The sequence below is a fragment of the Engystomops pustulosus genome, chromosome 10 (assembly GCF_040894005.1).
Source record: "Engystomops pustulosus chromosome 10, aEngPut4.maternal, whole genome shotgun sequence".
Lineage (NCBI taxonomy): Eukaryota > Metazoa > Chordata > Amphibia > Anura > Leptodactylidae > Engystomops > Engystomops pustulosus.
Window position 1 is genome coordinate 5,589,812 of NC_092420.1, and position 16,046 is coordinate 5,605,857.

General features: G+C 44.1%; 1 protein-coding gene across 1 annotated transcript in view; it reads left to right on the plus strand.

Moving 5' to 3' along the window:
* Positions 1-16,046, plus strand: part of LOC140104261 (protein SSUH2 homolog) — a 56,402-nt gene that overhangs the window by 5,979 nt on the left and 34,377 nt on the right. Inside the window, exon 2 of the mRNA XM_072127726.1 lies at positions 13,545-13,667. Within this exon, the coding sequence (XP_071983827.1) occupies positions 13,613-13,667 (55 nt within the window). The 5' untranslated portion in view covers positions 13,545-13,612. The remainder of the gene's footprint in view (positions 1-13,544; positions 13,668-16,046) is intronic.

The following is a 16,046-nucleotide window of genomic DNA, read 5'->3' on the forward strand; positions in this document are numbered from 1 at the left end:
AACATACATGCCGTATATACACACCATATATACATACATACAGCATATACACACCATATACACAGATACAGCATAAACATACATGCAGTATATACACACCATTTACACAGATGCAGCATAAACATACATGCAGTATACACACCATATATACATACATACAGCATATACACACCATATACACAGATACAGCATAAACATACATGCAGTATACACACCATATATACATACATACAGCATATACACACCATATACACAGATACAGCATAAACATACATGCATTATATACACACCATATATACATACATGCAGCATATACACACCATATACACAGATACAGCATAAACATACATGCAGTATATACACACCATATATACATACATACAGCATATACACACCATATACACAGATACAGCATAAACATACATGCAGTATACACACCATATATACATACATACAGCATATACACACCATATACACAGATACAGCATAAACATACATGCAGTATATACACACAACGTATACACATACATACAGCATATACACACCATATACACAGATACAGCATAAACATACATGCATTATATACACACCATATATACATACATACAGCATATACACACCATATACACAGATACAGCATAAACATACATGCAGTATATACACACACCGTATACACATACATACAGCATATACACACCATATACACAGATACAACATAAACATACATGCCGTATATACACACCATATATACATACATACAGCATATACACACCATATACACAGATACAGCATAAACATACATGCAGTATACACACCATATATACATACATACAGCATATACACACCATATACACAGATACAGCATAAACATACATGCATTATATACACACCATATATACATACATGCAGCATATACACACCATATACACAGATACAGCATAAACATACATGCAGTATATACACACCATATATACATACATACAGCATATACACACCATATACACAGATACAGCATAAACATACATGCAGTATACACACCATATATACATACATACAGCATATACACACCATATACACAGATACAGCATAAACATACATGCAGTATATACACACAACGTATACACATACATACAGCATATACACACCATATACACAGATACAGCATAAACATACATGCATTATATACACACCATATATACATACATACAGCATATACACACCATATACACAGATACAGCATAAACATACATGCAGTATATACACACACCGTATACACATACATACAGCATATACACACCATATACACAGATACAACATAAACATACATGCAGTATATACACACCATATATACATACATACAGCATATACACACCATATACACAGATACAGCATAAACATACATGCAGTATATACACACCATATATACATACATACAGCATATACACACCATATACACAGATACAGCATAAACATACATGCAGTATACACACCATATATACATACATACAGCATATACACACCATATACACAGATACAGCATAAACATACATGCATTATATACACACCATATATACATACATGCAGCATATACACACCATATACACAGATACAGCATAAACATACATGCAGTATATACACACCATATATACATACATACAGCATATACACACCATATACACAGATACAGCATAAACATACATGCAGTATACACACCATATATACATACATACAGCATATACACACCATATACACAGATACAGCATAAACATACATGCAGTATATACACACAACGTATACACATACATACAGCATATACACACCATATACACAGATACAGCATAAACATACATGCATTATATACACACCATATATACATACATACAGCATATACACACCATATACACAGATACAGCATAAACATACATGCAGTATATACACACACCGTATACACATACATACAGCATATACACACCATATACACAGATACAACATAAACATACATGCCGTATATACACACCATATATACATACATACAGCATATACACACCATATACACAGATACAGCATAAACATACATGCAGTATACACACCATATATACATACATACAGCATATACACACCATATACACAGATACAGCATAAACATACATGCATTATATACACACCATATATACATACATGCAGCATATACACACCATATACACAGATACAGCATAAACATACATGCAGTATATACACACCATATATACATACATACAGCATATACACACCATATACACAGATACAGCATAAACATACATGCAGTATACACACCATATATACATACATACAGCATATACACACCATATACACAGATACAGCATAAACATACATGCAGTATATACACACAACGTATACACATACATACAGCATATACACACCATATACACAGATACAGCATAAACATACATGCAGTATATACACACCATATATACATACATACAGCATATACACACCATATACACAGATACAGCATAAACATACATGCATTATATACACACCATATATACATACATACAGCATATACACACCATATACACAGATACAGCATAAACATACATGCAGTATATACACACACCGTATACACATACATACAGCATATACACACCATATACACAGATACAACATAAACATACATGCCGTATATACACACACCGTATACACATACATACAGCATATACACACCATATACACAGATACAGCATAAACATACATGCATTATTGTTAGGGATTTTTATGCAGGGCCCCAACAGCCCTCTTGACTTTTGTAAGGTGAGTCCTAATTAACCCTTTCATGATTGAACATAGAGACCAAGACATACGTCAATTTCTTAGTCAAAATCTTCTCCCTTTTAATAATCAAAATGCATAATATATAACAAACAGAAGAATCATCAAAGGGGCGTGAATAGTACACTGCAAAGCTATTGGTCATCAGCAAATTCTGGGAAAAGAAAGTTAATTAATTGTGCTCAGTTCTCAGAGACCTTGTACACAGATATTGTTTATACTACACAATGGCTCCTAGAAGCTTCTTCATAACCAAAATAAATAACAAGAATACAGAGGCCCGAAGGACAGTAAGAAATGCCAAGGATATTGTGAAAAGTCAAACAACAGTTTAAATGAGAAAAATAGCTGAATTAAAACATTTAACCCTATTGCTTCTAAGAGGGAAGCATACCCCCCCCCCCAAGGTGGCCGCTGTATCTAAGATGGCGGACAGTAGTCAAGATGGCGTCCGAAACCAGTGCGACCTCCTTAACAATTCCCCCCTTGTTTGAGACTGCAGACCTACAACCTCTTAAAGCGACCTCCTCAAGCTCCAGGTACATACAGGTAGGCTAAGCCCGTACCTGCTGGACTTGTTAACTCTTCACCAGATCCCCTGGAGGCCAGTCACTAAAAGGGTTAAAGGTCTGCACACTCACATCACATCACTGAGATCCCATAGTTCACAGGTTTGTAAACAGGCAGCATCATCCTCCGCTCCGGGTACTTCTCCTGACGGCCATCTGGGACATGGTGGACTTGATGAGGGGGACCACACAGCACGCAGTAAGTGACAAGAGCAAAATCACAATCCCCAATATCACCCCCGCTTAAAGGAAACCCTTCCAATCCCCCAACCACAAAGTGAAGGACAAAGTGTCCACCCCAGAGTTTCTCTTGAGTTCCCTGGACAGTCCTTCAATCTTTTCACGAGCATGGGTAATGGATCCATAGGGGGCGATGTCATCTGGGATGTATATGCGACAAGCCACTCCCACCATCTTACAGACTCCTCCCTTCTCAGCAAGGGTCATGTCCAAAGCCACGCGGTTCTGGGAAGCATCTCCGATATAATTCACAAATCTCTCTAGCTTCACAGACGTGTCACTGGTCAGCAGGACTTGGAAAGGACCGTCGTAGCGAGGCTCCAGACTCTCTCCCTGGTGTCCCTTTACCACCACGTTGTCTCCAGGCTTCAGGTTATGCGTCCTGAGCTCTCTGTCTGGATCTGAAAAAGGAATCAGAAACACTTTTGCCGACCTTTTTCAAGGCCTGGCTCAACTGTGTGGCACATTCCACCTGGTTTCCTGCCATCAGCTATAGGGTCGGTGGGAAGTAAGGGCTTAGTCTGGGTGCACAGCCAAAAAGTACTTCAAAGGGGGGCAATCCCATCTTTCTGTTAAGGGTGGTCCTAACTGAATGGTGGGCAGCAGGAAGGCACACGCACCATGGTTTGCCTTTTACTTCCATGGCCTCCTGGCTCTCTAACTTAAGAGTGCAGTTTGGTCTTTCAATCCCACCACTAACTTGGGGATGCTGGGGGGTGTTCAGGGCCTGTTCTACACCCAGGAGGGACAAGGTTTCAGGTCTTTACCTGTCCAGTGAAGTGGGTTCTGCGACCGGACTCTATGGTCTCTGGAAGTCCAAACCTGCAGAAAAAATCTCACTCACCAACTTCTTGGCTGCAGCTCTGGCAGTAGCCTTGGTCATGGGAGAAGCTTTTGGCCACCCTGGAAAGAGATCAATGCACACAAGCACGTACTCCTACGTACCACTTTTTGGTAGCTGGATAAAATCCATCTGCAGTCTCTGGAAGGGATACAGCAGCTTGGGTGTCACCTTCTGTGGGGTCTTTACCACCTTACCCGGCTGTGGCGGGCACAGACTATACAGGCTTTCACTACTCTAGTGACAGGGGTAGTAATGCCCGGGGCAAACCACTGGTGGTTTATGTGCACTAGCATGGCCATTTGGAATATGTGTGTGTGTCCGTGGGCTACTTGACTTACTGTCGGGTGCAGGGCTCTGGGCAGGCACACCCTCTCTCCCAGCATCCAGGTCCCATCGGCATCAGGGCTCCAGCTTTCCTCCACTCTTCCTTCACTTCTGATGACACTTGGGCCACCAGGGACTGGAACACCTGTGGATCAAACTTTTAGCTCAGAACTCACCGCTGAGACTTCAGGACAGTCTCTGGGCTCCATCTGTGCAGCTGCCTTCGCCATCCCGTCAGCCACATACTTGCCCTTGGCTTGTGAAGTCACCAAATTGTGTGTGCTTTTACTTTTATTATCCCCACCTCTTATGGAAGTAAGAGAGCATCCATGAGCTCTTTAACCAGCGTGCCATGCTTAAAGGGGGTCCCTGCAGAGGTGAGGAAATCTCTAGCCTTCCATATGGGTTCATAGTTGTGTTTAGACCCCAGGACTATACCTTGAGTATAGATGTTCGCCCTTTTACCTTCCACCAGCTGTAGCACTTCCCTGAGTGCCGTCACTTCACCTCCTGCGCTGACCTGTGGGGAGGGAATGGTTCTGCTTGTACTACCTCATGTGCGCCACTGACCACTGTATATCCAGTGTAGAACCGTCTGTCTTCTCCTGCAGACCTGGAGCCATCTATGAGAAAAAAACTCAACATCTGGGTTAATCACCCTTCTCTCCCCCCTCTCTGAATCCTGGAAGACTGGTGATAGAACGAAGGATTCAGAGCTGTGCACCTTATCAGTGTATCCTGGGGCATCAGGAGTGCACACTGGAGTCTGAGCTGTCTGGCCTTTGCTCAGATATTTGGGCTGTACTTGGGTGAGGACACTGTGCAAGGTAAGTGGGGTTTGCACTGTAACTGAGTGATCTAGGGTCTAGGATCAGCTCACTGGCCTTGCTGAGCAGATTGCTGGCTGCAGCTACTGACACATGAGGGGCTCCCCTCACGACTGAGTCTAACCGGGCCTAATAGTGGGCCACTGGGGAGGCCACCACGTTCCTGGGCTAGGACACCTGTGGCCTACATACTCAGTGCAAAATAAAATAAAAGGTATGGTTCAGTGGCATGTGCCTAGGGCCGGGGCAGACAGGATTTGCCAGCTTAAGGCTATGGAATGCATCAATTGCCTCCTGACTAAGGGCAAATGGGGAAGAGGCAATGCAGTCATAGAGGGGCAGCATCAGGCTGGGGGCAGCAGACCTTATCCCAGGCCTGCAGGAGCTGGCCAGTCCTAGAAACATGTGAAGAGGCTTAGGGCCTCAGGGCAGGGGCACATTCTGGACTGCCAGCTTTCTCTCCTCTGTCAGGTATCTGCCTGTGGCTGAGAAGCAGTAGCCTAGGAAGACCACCTTCTCCTGGCAGTACTGGAGCTTATCTCTGGAAACTTTGCAACCCTTCTGGAACAGAAAACACACAAGGTCAATAAATGCATCCTGGCAAACAACAACAGTAGGTCCTCCGCATACTGAAAAGGAGAACATCCAGTGAGGGGCTAGTCTGCCAGTCTACTCCCTGTAGGGCCATGGGGTATTGGCTGGGTGAGTTTTACCCCCCTTGTGGGAGTCTACATCAGGTGTACTGGAATACTAAACTGGTAAAGGCAAATAGGTACTGGCAATTTTCATGTAGGGGCACAGAGAGGAAAACATTTGCCAAATCAATAACAGTGAATAATATGTCACTCTCGGGGACTGCTGCCAGTTTGGGCTAGGGACCACTGGGCTTCGGTACACTCATTGGCAGCTTGGAGGTCATGGACCATGCTACATGTATCCGGCTGTTCTTTCTGAGTCTCTTCTTGACCGGGAATGGGCTAAAATCATCATCGGACTAGCAGGGGAGAGTTCTACAATGAAAGGCGATAACTCTGTTTGGGGGTGCTGTTCTCGCTGACATCCTTGTCCGTAACCACCCCTTGTCCTGCCCTGTTGGGGCCGTCTCCGCCACTCACTACAGTAATGTCTCCTCCCCACAACGCCCACTTGGGTTGGTCGGTTGAGACTTCCGGAGATGTTGTCAATCTCACTTCGGCGTGGTCTGTGAAACATCCTCTATTCCCTCTGTATGTCAATGTGTCAGAGTCCTCCACCTCATCTCCAGCCCAGTGTTCTGTGCTACCTATAAAGTTCTGGCCAGACTCCAACGTCTCAATAAAATCCAGGTACACTTAAGATGGTTTTTAATCAAAAAGGAACAAAAGTCAGTCATAGGCTCTGTAATACAGTTGGGGGGCTCATTCTTGCTTAGTCTGTTCATGGGGTACACAGGAGGACATCACATCATACTGTATTCTTGTTCCACAATCAAATAAATTCCTTCAAGTCTTTTTTAGATTGTCAGGGAGAAGTCTAAACACAGCGATCTACCCCTCCCAAATGTAAATGTTCTCACTAGCCTTTAAACCACGAGATAACAGAACACAGATTCCAAGCAACTCAATATGGAGAAATTCAGTTTTCCGTGAGCATCAAGGTCACTGACAGACACAGCACATGTCAGTTCTTCACAAAACAAAACGCAGCTCCAACAGCCCCCACCCTTTTTTTAACCCCTTAAATGCCAGAAAGCAGGTACCGGAGACATTGTAACACTTTTTATAGTAATTTTTCTCTAATTGTTTCCACATCAAAAACTTTGAAATGTCCCTTATCGCCTGTCTCTTTCTTCATTGGGCACGCAGAAGAATCCCAGTCACTCTGTCCTGGTCCGTCCGTCAAAGTCAGAGGCTATAAGTGTCTGTTTCCTAATCTGATCAAGTTTTCTCACTTGTACAATCATCAGATCATCTGACACATCCCAAAACCTTCAATACTTTTTACTTCTCACTTCAAACACAAAACTACCAGCCCTTATGTCCGATCATGTCAACTTACACTTTTCCATCAGTCCTACTTAACTCAACAACCTTTTGTCTACTTACATCATCTTTCCCCTCATTGTGGGACACAATCTGAGTAGCTTTTCTAGGTCCGCACCCTTGGCTTACTTTACTTTGCTTACTTCCCATCACAAATGTCTACAACTGCAACACTGCCAAACCTGTCCCCCACAGATACAACGAATCCGACACCTTGTGTGACCGACCCCAAAGAAACTAGATACCAGACTTCCACAGAGGACTCTTTACCAAGTCTCCCTTATTGACTCTTAACCAAATCAACTCTCTTTACTGAACTACTCTCTCCTTGACTCTTTACCAAGTCAACTCTCTTACTGACTCTTTACCAAGTCACTACTAGTTCTTACAGTCATCCACAAAGTCGTTCAGACTCCAAAATGAAGCTAAACGCACACTTGATCAGAGTGGGTCTCCGCTGCACGTGCACAAATTGAGCTCTCTACCTCTATGGGCAACCCTATTGACACTAGTCAAACAGTACTATAGACAATATGATAATCTGACAATCACAACAAAGTATCTCCTACTTTAGCAGTGCGGACCTCTAAGGGTTACTCCCTCCCGTCCCACAGTTTCAGCTAACATCACAGACTGTCTGACCATCCGTCACTGTCCAGTCTCTGTCCAGTCTCTGTCCATCACCTTACAAAGTGGTTCTTTGCCAAAAACTATGAGCTTAGGTTACAGTGAACAACAGTGACAAATACATAACACAGAGACAGTCTTACCCGGTCCGTCCAACCAGTGAACCAGAAGTGACATATCAAGGTAGACAATAAAAAATTAATATCTTACCCTGAGAGCTCTCTGGTCAGTTCTGTTCACCAAGCCGGCGGGGACTCTTCACGGAGGCTGTCTTGGTGTTGTTGTTGTTTACTCCTAAGCCCACCCAGGGACGCCAAATATTGTTAGGGATTTTTATGCAGGGCCCCAACAGCCCTCTTGACTTTTGTAAGGTGAGTCCTAATTAACCCTTTCATGATTGAACATAGAGACCAAGACATACGTCAATTTCTTAGTCAAAATCTTCTCCCTTTTAATAATCAAAATGCATAATATATAACAAACAGAAGAATCATCAAAGGGGCGTGAATAGTACACTGCAAAGCTATTGGTCATCAGCAAATTCTGGGAAAAGAAAGTTAATTAATTGTGCTCAGTTCTCAGAGACCTTGTACACAGATATTGTTTATACTACACAATGGCTCCTAGAAGCTTCTTCATAACCAAAATAAATAACAAGAATACAGAGGCCCGAAGGACAGTAAGAAATGCCAAGGATATTGTGAAAAGTCAAACAACAGTTTAAATGAGAAAAATAGCTGAATTAAAACATTTAACCCTATTGCTTCTAAGAGGGAAGCATACCCCCCCCCCCCAAGGTGGCCGCTGTATCTAAGATGGTGGACAGTAGTCAAGATGGCGTCCGAAACCAGTGCGACCTCCTTAACAATTATATACACACCATGTATACATACATACAGCATATACACACCATATACACAGATACAGCATAAACATACATGCAGTATATACACACCATATATACATATATACAGCATATACACACCATATACACAGATACAGCATAAACATACATGCAGTATATACACACCATATATACATACAGCATATACACACCATATACACAGATACAGCATAAACATACATGCAGTATATACACACACCGTATACACATACATACAGCATATACACACCATATACACAGATACAGCATAAACATACATGCAGTATATACACACCATATATACATACATACAGCATATACACACCATATACACAGATACAACATAAACATACATGCAGTATATACACACCATATATACATACATACATACAGCATATACACACCATATACACAGATACAACATAAACATACATGCCGTATACACACCATATATACATACATACAGCATATACACACCATATACACAGATACAGCATAAACATACATGCAGTATATACACACCATATATACATACATACAGCATATACACACCATATACACAGATACAGCATAAACATACATGCAGTATATACACACACCGTATACACATACATACAGCATATACACACCATATACACAGATACAGCATAAACATACATGCAGTATATACACACCATATATACATACATACAGCATATACACACCATATACACAGATACAACATAAACATACATGCAGTATATACACACCATATATACATACATACATACAGCATATACACACCATATACACAGATACAACATAAACATACATGCAGTATATACACACCATATATACATACATACAGCATATACACACCATATACACAGATACAACATAAACATACATGCAGTATATACACACACCATATATACATACATACAGCATATACACACCATATACACAGATACAACATAAACATACATGCAGTATATACACACCATATATACCTACATACATACAGCATATACACACCATTTACACAGATACAGCATAAACATACATGCAGTATATACACACACCGTATACACATACATACAGCATATACACACCATATACACAGATACAGCATGTAAACACATACAGTATACACAACACACACACATACGGTATATACACACCCAATAGCCCAGATACAGGGGACCCTGAAACTCTGGGCCCCCCAGCAGCTGCTTTGTCAGCCATCCCTGTAGTTACGCCCCTGATTATATGGTGGTATTATTAATGCACGGTATAAAAGTACCGAAGGAATTATTATCTGATGATGTGGATTGTAATAATGTGACAGTGAACGATGGTATCAGTGATTTCATTTAGTCACGAGACAAGTCGAGTTCACCGAATAGCGGTATTATATCTGACCGCTAGGTCACTGTCTTGTATGGTGGTGTCATTTCTGCACTACATATAACTTTATTATATTTTTATATTCCGATGTATAACCTGATAGCGGTATTATGTCTGCCCAGTGTGGCGCTGTATATAGTGTTACTGATTGTGTTATAGCACTGTTATCCTGTACTATGTGTGCAGTATGTAGGCTGCTATGTATTTCCTATCCAGGAGTATAGCTGTATAGCGGTATTATGTGTGCACCATATGGCAGTGTGTGCAGTGTTATCTATATCCTATATATCCCTATGATGTATGCATTGTGCAGTCTGTTGCTTCCTGTGTAAAGATGTCATCCGTGTTCTCAGTTCCCAGTTTCTGTTACATTGTAACATTTCTGTGAACTTCTTGTGAAATACAAAGTCTACAAAGTCCTGCATTACACAACATCTTCCTAGAGGCGACTCTTGTGTCACTCTCCTCCATGACACACTGAGACGCAGATCCTCAAACAAGCCCAGCAGGGGGCGCTATGGCTCTGGACATAGCTCTGTTACCCTGCAGCCTGGGCCTCATCTGCAATAAGGGGGGGGGGGGGGGGGGAGAATGCTGCCTCAGGCGGCAGATTGCAACCCCTCTGAGGGGGCGGCAGATCTGTACTATAAGAACGCTGATGTAATTGACAGGCAGAGTGATGCAGTACAGACACATCTGTGCTTAGCGCTGTGTATGACGCAGGCCAGCAGCACGCATTCCAGTCCCCACACAGAAAATCCAGCTGCCGGCAAGTGACGAGGAGGAGACATCAGCGGAGGGGAGGTCTGGGGCTGTAGCATAAAGGTAAGTATCAGGTTTATTATTTTCTCACTTGCCACCTGGGGGAGGGGGGTGTTACTGTCTGTAAATACCGTCTGTGGGGGTTACTGTCTGTATATACCATCTATGTGTGTATTACTGTCTGTATACACTATCTGTGGGTGGTTACTGGTTGTTTGTACGATCCATGGGGGAGCGTTAGTGGCTGTATATACCATCAATGGGGGAGTGTTAGTGGCTCTATATACCATCAATGGGGGAGTGTTAGTGGCTGTATATACCATCTATGGGGGTGTTACTGGCTGTATATATATAAAGAGCATGCACAAATCCTGTCACGTCACACATCCTGAATCTGGCGCCCCCTGCACACTACACAGGACACTGCACATAGTACACACTACACATGGTACACACTGCACATAGTACACACTGCACATAGTATACACTGCACATAGTACACACTGCATATAGTACACACTGCACATAGTACACACTGCATATAGTACACACTGAACATAGTACACACTGCACATAGTACACCCTACACATAGTACACCCTGCACATAGTACACACTGCACATAGTACACCCTGCACATAGTACACCCTGCACATAGTACACCCTGCACATAGTACACACACTGCACATAGTACACCCCCCGCACATAGTACACACTGCACATAGTACACCCTACACATAGTACACACTGCACATAGTACACACCGCACATAGTACACACCCTGCACATAGTATACACTGCACATAGTACACACTGCACATAGTACACACTGCACATAGTACACACCTTGCACATAGTACACACTGCACATAGTACACACCCTGCACATAGTACACCCTGCACATAGTACACCCCCCGCACATAGTACACACTGCACATAGTACACCCTACACATAGTACACACTGCACATAGTACACACTGCACATAGTACACAGGACACTGCACATAGTACACCCTACACATAGTACACACTGCACATAGTACACACTGCACATAGTACACAGGACACTGCACATAGTACACACTGCACATAGTACACCCTGCACATAGTACACACCGCACATAGTACACACCCTGCACATAGTATACACTGCACATAGTACACACTGCACATAGTACACACTGCACATAGTATACACCCTGCACATAATATACACCCTGCACATAGTATACACCCTGCACATAATATAAACTCTGCACATAGTACACACTGCACATAGTACACCCTGCACATAGTACACCCTGCACATAGTACACACCCTGCACATGGTACACCCTGCACATAGTACACCCTGCACATAGTACACACACTGCACATAGTACACCCTGCACATAGTACACCCCCTGCACATAGTACACACTACACATAGTACACACTGCACATAGTACACACTGCACATAGTACACACCCTGCACATAGTACACACTGCACATAGTACACACTGCACATAGTACACACCCTGCACATAGTACACACCCTGCACATAGTACACCCTGCACATAGTACACCCTGCACATAGTACACACCCTGCACATAGTACACAGGACACTGCACATAGGACACACCCTGCACATAGTACACAATGCACTATTCTTAGTAAATGTGCCCCAATGTTTTATGTGGGGAATAGTGTATTCATTCGTGTTTATATACTGCCTCTTGCTTGGAAGACGCTACCCCCAGACGAAGGCTCGCCCTGAGCCGAAACGTACGTCGGGGACACGGCTCCTCCAGGACAGTGATTCTACACATAACTGGGTAAGACCTTGCCTTCACACATTATAGCCATTTTGGCTAGGCAGCTTACAAGATAGCGTTTACCCAGTTTACTGTTTAAACCAAACAGGTTTTTACTTACCCATTATTCCACCTGTCTGCAGTCAGCCGTTCCTTCTGTTCTGTACCATACCACTCATGTTTTTTACATCATTTTAATTGTCTGTTTTTTGTATTTTTATGACGGTGCCACCTGGTGGTGGCATCGCCTATGTTATTGTGCATATGTGCTACAAATAAAGACTCATAACTTGTATATATTCTTCTAATTTGTCCTCTTTTCTCTCTCTCCAATTGGAGGGTAAATGTGTTTTCATTCGTGTTGTTGAGGATAATATATATTTTCGAATAAATCTTTTCTACTATAAGTGGCTGTTTTTTTTTTTTGTTTTAGCGGCGCAGTGTGGAGATGTGCTGCATGGAGCTATAGACATCTGGCGGTGAATTCAACAGTGATAAACCATGACCAGGAGAAATCATAGTGAAGTCTTCTTCCTGATGGAGCAGATCATATCCTGTAAAGTACCAGATGCCACTAACGTCTGTGTCACTGACTGACTCGTGGTGTGTGACACGGCTCTCCGCATGTGCAGTGTCAGTGAGCCAGGGGCAGTGTGAGGATGTTGTCAATGGTTAATAATATCAGCACATTCTGATCGGGATGTAGATGCTTTTTTAAAGATATTCCCTGCCAATACAGTGAGAAATGGTTCAGGGGTATACTACTGGGGGGAGGGGGAGAGGCAAAGCAATTTTTGCCTCCAAAAAGGCTAGAATGGCCCCTGCCTGGAGCATTGAGGTCCTGGAATTGAGTATGACCGAGCTAGATACTGATTGTTTCCTATGACCCCACAGTGGGGCTCATTTACTAAGGGTCCGAATCACGCATTTTCGTCGGGTTTCCAGACGATTTCTGATTTGCCCTGAATTGCCCCGGGATTTTGGCGCACGCAATCGGATTTTGCTGCATCGGCGCCGGCTTTCACGCGACAGAAATGGGGGGCGTGGTCGTCGGATAACCTGACGGATTCAGAAAACCCGCAGAATTTAAAAAATAATTTGAACTCCGGGGGACCTCAGCTGCTGGATATCGGGTGCACGACCTTAGTGAATCCCGGCAGAACCCGGATCAACATCGGAGAACGCTGGATCACCGACTTGACCGGGTAAGTAAATGAGCCCCAGTGTGTATTTGACCAATCTGGTCATAGCAGCTGTAAATCCAGCCTGAACAGGCAATAGTTAAATGGGTGTAAGATGTTATCCAATTATGTGGCTGTATTGTAAACTGGAGTGTGATTGGAGAGGTGCCACCACCTGACCAGGGGGAGTATAAAACCCCTGAGCAGGGGGGGCACATGGTCTTTGCCTGTCCGCAGTCCAGTCCAGGAGACTCTAATCCAGAGCTGCAGCTTCCATAGTTTGGACACAGTTCCATCTCCATTATCCCAGCCTGCATCTACTACCAGGCTGGTGCTTTATTCCTGAGGACCCCTCTCCGTGATCACTCCAGTACCAGAATCCAAATCTGCTGTGTTATTTTTTGGCCGTTGCCTGATACCTGTTATTCAATAAATTACCGTGAGTTGATTTGCACAATGTTTGCCCCCGTCTGTTCCCTGGATATGGCTGTTACCACCACGGGCTTCCCCATCCATTACCGAGGGACATATCTTACAGGCACTCAGGGGTTGCCCCAGGGAGAACCAGTACATCAGCCGCTCCCTCCATATTTCTTGCACACACCACCTGCTGGAGAGCTGCCAGGCTGTAGGACAGCCCTCCGGTCCCCATACCAAGCACCGTGACATCAGCCCTAGGCCGCAACCGCCAGCCACTCCGGTATTCTGGGCTCCGGCTGCCTCCAGGTGCTGGATGTTGCATTTCTATATGTATAGGAATGTATTATACGGTATACATGTATATATATATACAGTCATACCTCACAACTTTTGTAGCAGAGAAAGAGGCACAAAAGGTCATTTTTTTGCTGTACGCCTTTTGCTCTGCCTCTTACTCTACAAAGTATAATGTCCCACTTAGTACCCTCCATCTCCAACTCTCACTGTGTTCCCCCAGCTCCCTGTCACTTTGATATTGTGCCCCCAGCTGCCCCTCAAATTAAAGCGCCCCCTTATTTTCCCCCCAGAAGCTTCCCCTCTTATTGTGCCCCCACCCCCAGCAGCTCCTCCTCTAATTTCCCCCCAGCAGCTCCCCCTCATGTTATGCCCCCAGCAGCTCCTCCTCTTACTCTGCTCCACAGCAGCTTCCCCGCATGTTGTACCTCCCAGAAGCTCCTCCTCTAATTTTCCCCCCAGCAGCTCCCCCTCATTTTCTGCCCCCCTCTTACTTTGCCCCCCCGCAGCTCTTCCTCTGACTCTGCCCCACAGCAGCTTACCTTGTGCCTCCCAGAAGCTCCTCCTCTAATTTTCCCCCCAGCAGCTCCCCCTCATGTTATGTCCCCAGCAGCTCCTCCTCTTACTCGGCCCCCCAGCAGCTTCCCCGCATGTTGTACCTCCCAGAAGCTCCTCCTCTAATTTCCCACCCAGCAGCTCCCCCTCATGTTCTGCCCCCCTCTTACTTTGCCCCCCCGCAGCTCTTCCTCTGACTCTGCCCCACAGCAGCTTACCTTGTGCCTCCCAGCAGCTCCTCCTCTAATTTTGCCCCCAGCAGCTCCTCCTCTTGGTCTTCCCCTTAGCAGCTCCCCATCATATTTTGCCCCCAAGCTGCTCCCCCTCAATACCACCTGGAATGCCTCCCGAGTGTCCACCAGGGGTCTATGCAGTGGGGAGAGGCAGTGAAAACCCTCCTTCCCACCCTGAAAGTTCCCATGACCATAAAAATTATGCAAATACCGTGCGCTGTGAAGCAGGTGCCCGGAAATCTGATAGGACCT